The sequence below is a fragment of the Vespa mandarinia genome, chromosome 11, assembly GCF_050613455.1.
Source record: "Vespa mandarinia isolate Hongniang chromosome 11, ASM5061345v1, whole genome shotgun sequence".
Classification (NCBI taxonomy): domain Eukaryota; kingdom Metazoa; phylum Arthropoda; class Insecta; order Hymenoptera; family Vespidae; genus Vespa; species Vespa mandarinia.
The window spans coordinates 5,345,988-5,358,275 of NC_140820.1; the positions used below are offsets into that span (position 1 = coordinate 5,345,988).

The following is a 12,288-nucleotide window of genomic DNA, read 5'->3' on the forward strand; positions in this document are numbered from 1 at the left end:
TGTCGCTCGATTGAAAAATAGATTGCTTTTTCTTTGTTCTTTACCTGATTCGTTATAAATCCAGTATAATGGGCTTCGACATCGAACGTGAACGAGTCGTTGGCTGCTAAATCCATGAACCTTACTCTATGTTCATAAAAAACTTTGCTATCGTTTATGTCCTTTTGAGTAAATCGATCGACTTCGAGCCATACGCCTTCACCGCTCTCCATAATGATTTTACCCAAGTGTGGCCCGTTTCGTACATTGTACCTTATTTCTCTGGCTTCGTCTGAACACCTTATTAACAAAAGCTTGTTCGAAATAACTTTTCTTGTTAAGGGAAAGACATTTAACGCAACATTTTGTTCCACGGTTAATCGTACGGGCTTTGCCACAATCGATATACTGTACGCCTCTGTCGTATGCACACCGTCGTTTAACACGAAGCTAAATTCCGCTTCAGAACCATCTGAAAGGAGTATTTAAGTTGAAAATGATTAACATTTAACTTATTCAATATTAATCGTTCAACGTTATTATTTATACGTTATTATATATTTATTATTAATTAACTTACTTGTATGGGTAAAGACGATTCTGGATTCATCAATTTGTTGTTGAGTAAATGTATAAATCTCTGTATCAGATCCTAGCATAGAAATGTATCCATTTTTCATACTGGTTAGATTAAATGTTATCTCACTTGGAACGGTATCATTGTCTATAGCAGCCAAGTAAGATGACATCAAGATGACTGAACCACCTTGCCAAACATTCAATTTAGTTTTATTCACAAGGACAGGCACTTCATCGTTGATAGGTTGGACAACGATCCAAACGTCGAAGGGTTCACTGATCTTATCACTAGCGATGACGACCATTTTGAATGAATCTTTTGAAAACTCATCGCCATTATGTTTGTACAATATAACACCAGAATTCAAATGTTTTTGTGGGAATTTTTTAACTTGTGAATTTTTCGTAGAATCGATTATAAACCCATGCTTTGGTTTCTCAACTATTCGATAATCTGTGACCTTACCGGCGTAATAGGAAGTTATCACGATAAAATCAGTTTCATCCAGAATTACGCTTTTACCTTCAACCACATTTAGATTCTTAGCCTCTACATAAAGTTTGTCAGGAACTATAATAATGTTAATACTTAGAGCATACATCCACATGATTCCATTCGTAACATCAACTACAAACTTATCATTCGTTTGATTCGTAACAGATTGAACGTAAAATAGACGACCGTCGTTTATGAGAGCCTGATCGAATTGTTTGACCCAATTACCAACATACTCTTCCTTACTTTCCTCGGCATGTTCATCGTGACTCTGAACTTCCAGATAACCATTTTGCGGCCAATCTCGTAAGAAATAAATTATTTCGGAGGGTGAAATTTTCGGATGCATTATCTCCAAACTCTTTCTATTTATCAAAAGACTCGTTGACTCCTCGACAAAGATCGTTTTGTTATTCAGAACTGTCATGGCTTCCCAATAACTTGCTGGATAAACTTTAATCGTAAAGATGCCTTCGGTTTCTGCACCCTTAGCTGAAATCTTGAACTTAAAATTGTCCTTATTCAACGACGAGCCCAAATGTCGATAGGATATTGAACTATGAATCAGATCCTCTCCGGTAAACATTGTAGTTTCCTTCGTGTGTTTTAAAAGTATTCCATATTTAGGTTTCTCCAAGATCGTGTATTTAACTTCTTTTTCAAGCATATAAACGTTCGTTTCGATCTCCAATTCCTTTGAACGAAATACAACGCTTCTGTTAAACTGAACGATCGATCCATTGGTTTCCTTCAATCTAATATAAGGTGGACTTGCTTCGATTTCGAGAATACCATCGGTATGAAAGTGGCCATCACTTACAGTGTATTCGAGTTTCTCACAATCCTCACCATAATGTCTGAAGAGTATTCTTTCATCGTCAATATTTTTTTGTGTAAACTCACGAATTTGTAAAGTAGGGTCGGTTATTCTATAAATTCCACTTTTCCCGTTATCTTTACGCGTATATTTGATGTCACTAGGTTTGGTATTAATGTCTTTATCGATATAAGCTAAATCTTTATTAGTTATCAATTTTTCTCCTTTGGATACTACGTGAAAGATCTTGTTGATTATTCGTTCAGGAGGATTGTCGTTCTTCATGATAACTTCGATACGAAATCGTCCAACGTACATAAAATCTATGGGATCTAAAGCAATACCAATGTATTCGAAGGAGTCTTCCTTTGTTTCGGAATCATCGTGGATGTAATAAACCGTTTGAGAGAGCAATTCCTCGGAGGTGAAGTACGTGGCGTTGCTTCGATTTTGTGATTTCGTTCGATTTAGTACGACTAGCCAACCGTGACGTGGATTTATCGTGAGATTATAAATCAAATTGGATACACCATAATCCATTGTATTTGTACGTATCATTTTTAAAGCTGCTTTTGAACCTTCTTCGATCTTCAAAATTTCCGTTCCTTCAACGGCTTTGTTGCTTTTCGCCAAATGATGTTTCAGAGGTAACGTTGATAGTATATCGATACATTGTGGTGCACTTACCCTAAACGCTAATTCGTCGTGAATAATCGAGTAGGCTCTTCTGTACAAGCGATATCGTAGTTTACCCGTATCTACATCCTCTTGTGTGAAACTATCGCCAACATTAATCTTTCGTCTCGTTACCAACAATTCGCCATATCTCGGTCCACCGTTTATAGTAAATAATATTTTGTTCGGTGATGTGATCAATGGATTCGTTTGATACTTAAGATTTTGTCCGGTTACAATTACCTCGGCGGTATTCGTAAAATTAACGGGAATTCTTTTCATCTCTTTTAATTCGAGATCAATGAAGGTAATGCGAAAATCAAAAGTCTGTTGTGTTTTCACCTCCCGAACGCTAGCTTGAAATTTAAATTCGTCTTGTGTTGGACTACCGATATTATGAAGGTAACGGATCGTATGTAGATCGACGTCACGACTAGTGAAATGATCAGCATTTTGCCAGCTGCTCGAAACGTCTTTCAGCTTTTGCAACGTACCGTATTGAGGTGACGTACTGATATCATAACGTATGTCGATCGTACTGTCGTCGGAATTCGTTATAAATGACAAATTCGCTGGCGTTAAATAAGAGAAAGATCGATGCACCACGATTAATCCGGTGTTATGCATAAGTTTAATTTGTAGCGGGTAAGCCGAGACTCGTAGATATGCTGGCTGACTGCTTTCAATTCCATCGCTTACTTGCAAACCCAGCATAGCATTTGGTTTCGCTGAAATAGTTTTCAAAAATCCAATTATACCGCGACTTCATTTATTTTTATTATTATTACTTTCAAGAAGCTAGAAATTGCATTTCTCTATTCCGATTCTATTATTGTATAGATCTATTTTTATATCTATATTTATAATCTACATTTATATAGATCATAATTAATCATAATGCATATTATAATTTCTTATCTACAATAGAATTTTGAATATATTTTTTTAATTGTTTCAACAAACAGAATAAAGTTTTTTAATTGTTGTAGTTAACAGTAATCGTAAGTATAATATTATTCTTTTTTTTAGAAATTTACGTTGACTCTAACCATCGTTGATCTTTTATTATCATCTTTATATCAAAAATAAAATCATAAAAGAATTTATCGAGATTAATGACATTTTAGAATTAACTTTATTTCATTTGAATAATGAAATCAATAAAAGTGTTTACCGTTGCCACGATGTACATAAGCGATCAGTCCTTGCATCAATTCGGCTTGCGTGAAGGTGTCGATCGGCTTAGAGGGATAAGTAACTCTTTCGATATGTCCAGCATCCGTGTCAGTGCGCAGGACTGTGTAGACCAACGTTTCCGACGGAGTATCCGCGTCAATGGCCCAAATTAATTCTTTTGTTAGAGTTTTTCTGGTGCCCTGTTAGAAGCAAGCACCGGTTAAAAGATTAATTGGTTAGCCAAGACGTACGAGTCACATAAAAAGATTACTGTAAAAACAGGTACAATTTTTTGCTTTCAAACAATTTAGAAAGCTTTGATAATTTTCATAAGAAACGATTTACGTCAGAATGAAGGAATCTTCGTTTCGTTGAAAAGCCATTCCATTATTTCATTAATATCATTTAGTAGCTTACAGGAAAATCGATCTCGTTGCGGCATAATTGTCACGTTCTCTCTCTCTCTCTCTCTCTCTCTCTCTCTCTCTCTCTCTTTCTGTCTCTCTCTACGATCTGGTAGGGTGAACAAAAAAGACTTCGCTTGACCTCGATTAACCCACGAGAATTATTAGACGCAAAACTAGAGAGAGAAAGAGAAAGAAAGAGAGAGAGAGAGAGAGAGAGAGAGAGAGAGAGAGAGAGAGAGGGAGAGAGAGAGGAGAAATAAAAATCCTTAATAACTTAATTCGACCGTAGTGATTATACATAATCAGTAAATTATCTAAACAGATTTTATTTGAACTATTCTCATTTGATAATTACTATTATACATCAGAAAAATATGATTATTAAATAGATTTAATTCTTTATAAAATTCTTATTTGAATTATGATTAATCTTATTCCTTGAATATATCTCTATGGAATACTTACTTGAGCCAGTCTTAGCACTTTTGCCGTCGGTATTTCCAAAAGTGGTGGGTCATTGACAGGAGTGACGTTGACATGAAGAGGAAACCTAAGTCTTCCTCGGAGATATCCTGGAAGCGTGTATCCCCTTCCTGCCACCAACGTCAGTTCCAGTATCATGCTATCTTCTGTGGTTTCGCTTCCATCGTGCATGTACTGTATCTGTCATAAGGGTAACCACCATACAGGTATATACATATACCGTTATTAACCATGCACCTTTCCGCAGAACAAATTATTATACCGTTTACATCAGAGGAATTATTCACACAATGGTATAGTATGTTATAGTCAACATATAGTCCACAAATGAACGAACGAACGAACGGAACGAACGAATGAACGAACGAACGAACGGAACGAACGAACTAACTAACGAGCGAACGTACACGGATAGTGTACTTTATTGAATTCTCTTTGAAATTCAATATCCCTGAAATAACTTGACTCGAGGACTCGTTTGAAAATATATACTTTCTGTAAATTCATCGAGTTATATCTGTACGGTTAATTAGCTATCTACGCAAAGTTAACTCTAGTAGTACGGTACTTAACCTCGAATTAAAACGAAACTCCTCTACTCTGTTTCGCATAATTGATTTCACGGAAATCATTACCAATGAATTATACAGAGGGAATAGTCGAATTTGTTCGTAACGAAGCGCTATATATATATATATATATGTACGTATCAATGAATTCATTTCAAGCGTAGAATTCGGAATTATCCATAGTGATGTGCGGTATATGTGGCTTCTCTGTTTGATGGTAGTACCCTCTTTGTTAAAGTAATTCGTAAATTACCGTATAATCTATGGCTAGTCTAAGTGCAACGAACTTGAGATTGTTTCAAGACTAGAGAATCTATTCTATATCGAAGGAGCTCAATATACACATATATATATATATATATATATATATATATATATTATATATATAGTATGTGTATGTGTTTTGCTGAGACCACTTCGATCCTAATCAAAATTAGTAACGGAAGGTTAGCTATGGTGATCAGCATATCGTCTCGTCAAGTCGATTTCGAGAAGTAACGAGGCAAGAATAAAACGATTACAAGGCAATCGATTAGTTAAATAACGCTTGTAGGAAGAGGATTCGGGTAAGTATCAGGAAGAGTAACGTTTCGAGGGATAAACGTCTATCTGCTCGATTTAATCCAAGGGAAAAAACATTAATGAGTGGTGGCGGTGTTTATAAATAGGCCACTGTCGTTGGATAAATTAAGTGTGGCTTGCGGAGAGAAAAGAGGAACCTCGGTTCAGCCCTACATCGGAGTCGACCGACCCCACATCGGCCCCCAACGATTCTAAAGTTAGTCTTTACAAGCTGTACTATCTATAGAGACTGCCCGTATGACGAACCGGGACTAAGCATGACTTTACCAACATCTTTGACTTCTTTTGCTTCACCAAATTCATGATTATTATCAGAATATAATGAAGAACATATTGCATTTTTTCTTTTCTTTTTTTTTTTTTCTTTTCTCTAATCTTTCCTCCTTCAAAGAAGAAATAAAATATATAATAATATTACCTTATCACGATTGATGTCTTGTAAAGTGAAGGAACGATCAGTTCTTGAAGTTAGGAGATCTAAAGCCAATGTTCCATAAGTGGGTGGTGTTACCAAGCTGAAAACAACGCCATCCTCTTCGACGCCATACTTGGCAATGTCTAGAACCATGCCGATGTTGTCGCTCGTAACGAGTACATGTTCACCTTCCGATACTGAAAGTGGTGAAAGAGAGAGAATCTCCAAGTTTACCGGAAGATTAGCGTTCGAATAAACCTAAGAAAGGAAAATACAAAAAATACACATCGTCATTCGATCAAATGGTAATGTCGATTGTATTACATTTAGAAGTAGGATTATTATCAAACCTTATAGTCTTCAGCGAAATTGGGTTTGATACAGAGTGGCTGATCGCAAATACATTTAAACGAATCAACGCCCAGTTGTTCGCATAAGGCATCACTGACGCATGGATCAGCTTCAACGCATGGAAATCCCCAAACGCATCCTACGACTATACCTTGACTGACCTTGACATCAGGTAAACCAAGCTCCTTGTTGTCCAGCATCATGTTACGGAGACAACCCTTATAACTCACGTCACCTGACCTAAGCCCTTTACCCAGTGCTCTGGCACGTTTATTGAGTTCTGTACCACCGATATAGAGCGTGTCGGCCAAGTCCAAGTAACGATTACCACCGGAGGGCAAAGCCATCGTCTTTTCTTGACGATCGACGGCTATACCGATACCACTTGGGCTAAAGTCGACGACAATTCTATGCCATTTACCATCGGACACCATGTTACCATGTATTAACTCCGTTGGACCATTTCCTTTGTTCATTAATAGTCGTATCTTTCCTTCGAATAATTCGATTCCTAAGTAATCAGCGTAGGAAGATTGGCCGGTGTTGTAGAGAAGCAAACCACTTTCGGTACCGGTCTTCATATCAAATTCCCATCTGTAAGGAACGTAATTCAAATTGAAATAGAATACTTGCCTGTTTACTTCACGAATTCGTATCAATTACGAGAAACATTTTAATTGTCAAATATTCTAAATTTCATCAAATATTCTATACGTATTTTAATAGATATTGAGTTTTCATATTGTCATGATTTTACGTTCATTTCAATTATTCGTTGAAATTTATTATACGTGTATAAATATTTCCGATCGGTTAATTGTGTTTACTTGTTTTAATTTTTAATTGAAATATTTAAAAGGTGCGATCGCAATGACGACTGAGAAAGCTCGTTAAATATCGTGCAGTTAAAAAAAAAAAAAAAAAAAAAAGAGAGAGAGAGATTAAAAAAATGAAAAAAAACACGCGATTTGTTCGAAATATTCATTGGATCATTCATCTTTGAAACGACTTCACGGCTAATTCGGAAAGAAAGCAAAGCGATAAACTTGAGCGACTATTGAGTAAACCCTATGAAGGTAGCAATCTTTTGATATTATCCAACACGAAGAACAAGAATTGCCTTGCCAGTTGAATGCCAACGTTCTTTCCAATGGATATTGAAATTGGAATGAGACTTTCGTAAACACGTTCGATCGATTTCACATCGTTAAGACGATCTCCCTTAAGAAACTTTAGATACTTCCGTCTGAAAGGAAAATTTCTATCGTTCAAGTTGAACTTTGAGATAGAAAATACGATTCCCCATTGGAATTAATCTTAAAAGCGCGCAAAAGTTTGATTACGAATAAATCGATTACGATGTCATCGTTAACTTCTTTTAATCGTTTTTTTTTTTTTATTTCTTTTTTTCTTTCTTTCATTCTTTCTTTCTTTCTTTCTTCTGTTTTTTTCTTTTCTTTTTTTTCTTTTCTTTTTTTTCTTTTCATTTTTTTTTTTTCTTTAATATCCTATTAACTAATTTATTTTCAAATTTATCGATCCATCATTCCGATTCATCTTCTCTGACAATGAAACAAAAATTTATTGTTTTCTGTTCGAATAAAAATTTGTTTTTCAATTTTCAACACGACATCCGCCATAATAAATTTATTATTTTCACAAAAAATTTCAAATAAAAAAAGAACTCCCGTTGATTTCGTCGATTTGTTCTCTTTTCACGATTTTGTTTATTTCTCTTTTTTTTCTTTTTTCTTTTGTTTCTTCTTTTTATCCTTTTTCTTTTATTTTCTCCTTCTTTTTTTTTTTTTTTTTTTTTTTTTACGACAAATAATTTTTCAATTTTAATTTATCGTACGTCGTTAGATATTACACACGAACGAATAAATTCATTTCAAATTGTACAAATCTTTTTTTACGAACTCCTATCACATCGCAGTTTAATCACGTACAAGCTAATCGATAAGCAGATAGCAGCAGAGCTAACGCCCTCGTCATTTCCCAAACTTCATAGACGTTGTGTGAATCCTAATAGTTGTAGACAAAGCATTCTCGTTACACGCACATTCATAATGTATTATTACGCATACACATATACATACGTATATATATATATATATATATATATATATACACACACGTACACATATAAATGCACATAGACAAGATTGTAAAGTGATTCTCCCCTCTTCGAACCATCTTAGTTGGAACCACCTTTGGAAGCAGTGCAATTTGTACCATTACACACATTATCAATTTATCCTTCCCTTTGGACTAACATAAGAGGAGAATCTATTCTTCAACGATAGTGAATACACATTCTCCGAATTGTCCGAGTTTGAGAGAATTCAACGTATTCTATTTTATTAGAGTTTCTATGTATACATACATACTGTGTTCGTAGTTGCATATGTATTTATGTATGTATGTATGTATCTACATATGTGTGTCGAGCAATTTGCGTTTAACTGAACTTTCCCGATTCTCTTCGCTATTTCGACATTTTCATTGAAAGGAAAACGAGAGTATGTACTTCGAAACGATTCATTCTGAAATGTTTCACGATAATGATATACGTTTAATTTGTTTGTCTGAGAGAGAACACAAGAGAGGGAGAGAGAGAGAGAGAGAGAGAGAAAGAGAAAGATAAAGATGAACTATTTTACTGAAAATATACTAATTTAAAGAAAACTTCAACATTTACGTTAAACGTTTAAAGACTATGGTATTTTGCATTGGTTATCGCTTTCCACTACATTTGAGAATCACTGTTTGCATGAGTGATGCCTGAATTGCGTTCACTAGACTGTGATATAACAGGTATACATTAAAATATATTCTATTTGAATGATAAATGATATATAATAATGATATATAATATGTATTGTATATATTTCATAGTTTATATATACACACACACATATATATATATATATATATACACTATATATACATATATCTATGGCCTTTAAAAATTATATCGTAAAGTTTTCAAGAATAAAATGATAATATTCTTTGCAATAGATAAAACAATAAATAAAAATTAATAGATAGAAATATACAAAATAATAAATAAGAAAAAATATTAGAAAATGATTTGTTATCATTTGTTATCGTTTATGATATGTAACTTGAGAGTTCGAAGTATATGCGGAGTCGTTCTTTGAATAAGCAAGATTATTTTTTATTAATACGAACGATTATGTAGCAATTTGACGTTCTTTTTCATTTTTAATATCTTTTAAAATAATCCCACTGTAAATGCATTTTCACGTTATTGTAAGCAAATGCAATAGAAAAGTTCTAAATGAAATAATTATAATTGCGAATAAATCGAGAGAAATTATTATTTTATTCATTTATTATTTATTTATCTATCTATTTATTAACTTACTTATTTATTTATTTATCACAATCGCATGATTCACTTTATTTATTTAAAAAAAAGAAAAAAATAAATTCTCTCTCTCTTTTAATGAATTCACATCGTCGTAGTCTTTATGATCGTTCGAACGAGCTGAAGTATTTCACACTCTGAGAGTTTAAAATTTTATTTATTTAAATGTAAGTTAAAGAACGACAAAATTTATCCACGAGAAAGATCCTCTGAGATTTTCTTTTGCCATTTCTTATTTTTATTAAGACGCGTTGCTCTAAGAAACTTGCCGTTTTTCTTTCTTTTACTCAGTGCAAGTAGAAAGGTCAGGAGTTACGATATACCGAATCACTTCAGCTTTACCTTACCTTACCAGAGAGAATCCATGCATCTTTCATTTTCGAACTTCTCACTCGTTTCTAAGCTCTTTGGGCTGAGACTTCATCATATTACAAGATTTCTCAGAAAATATGCAAAATGTTACGTAACAACTTCTTGCACGACTCCTCGATACCATTCCTAGATCTTATTTGAAGATACATTTTCTATAGTTGTATACATATTTATGCGTAAAAAGAATGAAAGAAAATATATGAAGAAAGAAAAAAAAAAAAAAAAAAAAAAGTAGAAAAAAAGAGAAAAAAGAAAAAAGAGAAAAAAGGAAGAAAAAAGAAATTAAGAATCAATTACATTTAATCATTTTGTTAAATTCCTTGATTAAAGATTACTTTCTTCATTCTTTTCGTTTTTATATTTTTTTTCTTTTTTTTTTTTTCTTTCTTTCTTTCTTTCTTTTTTTCTCCCTTTAATCCGACAATTTTATTTTTATATACAATACCATGTACCTTTTCAATCTATTTTTCGATATTACTTTGTTCTGATGTTGAATATTCAAGGAGGATAAGTAAAAACAAAGACAGTTCCGGGAGGTAAAGTGGCTCGAAAGATAATTCGTTCTCTCACGCGGAAAATATAAAAGTTAGTTCTATCGGAAAGGAAGGAAAGTGTAATGCTGTCCATGGAACCAGAAGGTGTAACCGAGTGGAACTACAAAGCACGATGAGAACGACGTTGGCTCGTCTAGAAATATAGAGAGATCAAACGCGCTAACTTGACAAATAACCATTGAATGATAACAAAAAAGAAAGTCAAATTGTTCCATTCATTTCTTATTATCTATATAATAAGTATCATTATTAAAATCAACATTATTAACAGATTTAATTCTATATAAATAACATTACAACGATCGAAACTTTTATCGATGATCCTAATTTTATAGATCCTAATATTAGATAATTTTATGATCCTATGTTTTGCGTTTGATTTCCTTTTTTCTTCTTCTTTTTTTTTTTTTTTTTTTATTTCATCTTATTTTATTTTATTTCATACGATTTAACGTATATACGAAATAATCGTTTCTGGTTTATTATATTTTCTGTGGAACACTCTATAAGTACGATACATGTATAACTATACAAAGTCATACATACATAGTATGATATATGGTATTTCGGAACAAATAATTCAATTCACTCCTCTTATCGGGATCGATCTGCAGCACGTTCGTTCCTCGAATTTTATCCAGCGATTCCTTTCATTCAGCCCACCCAAACTCTTCACTTCTGTGTTAACACATTCGTTACGCTTCAGAGGAGAAAACGATTCGATTGTCATTCGAGTATGGTTAATTCTATAGACGATTTTCAAATGTTATCATTCAAATGAGCAATACTGAGAGAAATTAGATAATTGTGGAATTGTAACACGGTAATATAGAGTAACAACAGTTAAAGTGAATTTCACCAATTGTTAGTATGTGTTTGACTAATACTAATGTTACGAATAAAAGGGAGAGAGAGAGATAAAGTGTATGTGTGAATGTGTGTGTGTGTGTGTGTGTGTGTGTGTGCGCGTAGGAATGAGCTAATTGACAACCTTAACAATTGTACAATTGATTTTTAGATAAAATTAAATAATATAATTTATTAACAATTAAAATAAAACTTCAAAAATTGTTGATACGTGTTAATTAGTGCTGATGTGTTTTAAGAATTAAAAAAAAAAAAGAGAAACAAAAAGAGTTGATATAAGAGTAAATCGATATAATTAATATTTTGTCTATATATATATATATATTTTTTTTTTTTTACGGTGTAACATATATCATTTTCTCGTTTGAAATCTGTTTTAAAATGCACATTAACTCAATACGTAATTACTGAGGAAAATGAAAGCAGCATTATCAATGAAACGTTACTGAATTACGTTTTAATGTCGAGCCGTTTTAAAGCCCTGCTTGAAAAGTTTTCAACATCGCGGATTTTTTTTTTTCCTTTCCCCATCCATTACAACTCCTATTTTCTTCTTTACTGGTAATCAATGG

At 33.3% G+C, this 12,288-nt stretch overlaps 1 protein-coding gene across 4 annotated transcripts in view; it reads right to left on the reverse strand.

Annotated features, from left to right (window-relative positions):
- Positions 1 to 12,288, reverse strand: part of kon (chondroitin sulfate proteoglycan 4-like protein) — an 82,385-nt gene that overhangs the window by 4,249 nt on the left and 65,848 nt on the right. For all 4 annotated transcript variants that reach the window (XM_035866037.2, XM_085660061.1, XM_035866038.2 and 1 more), the window contains 6 exons: positions 6,529 to 7,123; positions 6,182 to 6,436; positions 4,595 to 4,792; positions 3,721 to 3,922; positions 560 to 3,274; positions 45 to 451 (listed from right to left, as the gene is read on the reverse strand). In XM_035866037.2, the coding sequence (XP_035721930.1) occupies positions 45 to 451; positions 560 to 3,274; positions 3,721 to 3,922; positions 4,595 to 4,792; positions 6,182 to 6,436; positions 6,529 to 7,123 (4,372 nt within the window). The remainder of the gene's footprint in view (positions 1 to 44; positions 452 to 559; positions 3,275 to 3,720; positions 3,923 to 4,594; positions 4,793 to 6,181; positions 6,437 to 6,528; positions 7,124 to 12,288) is intronic.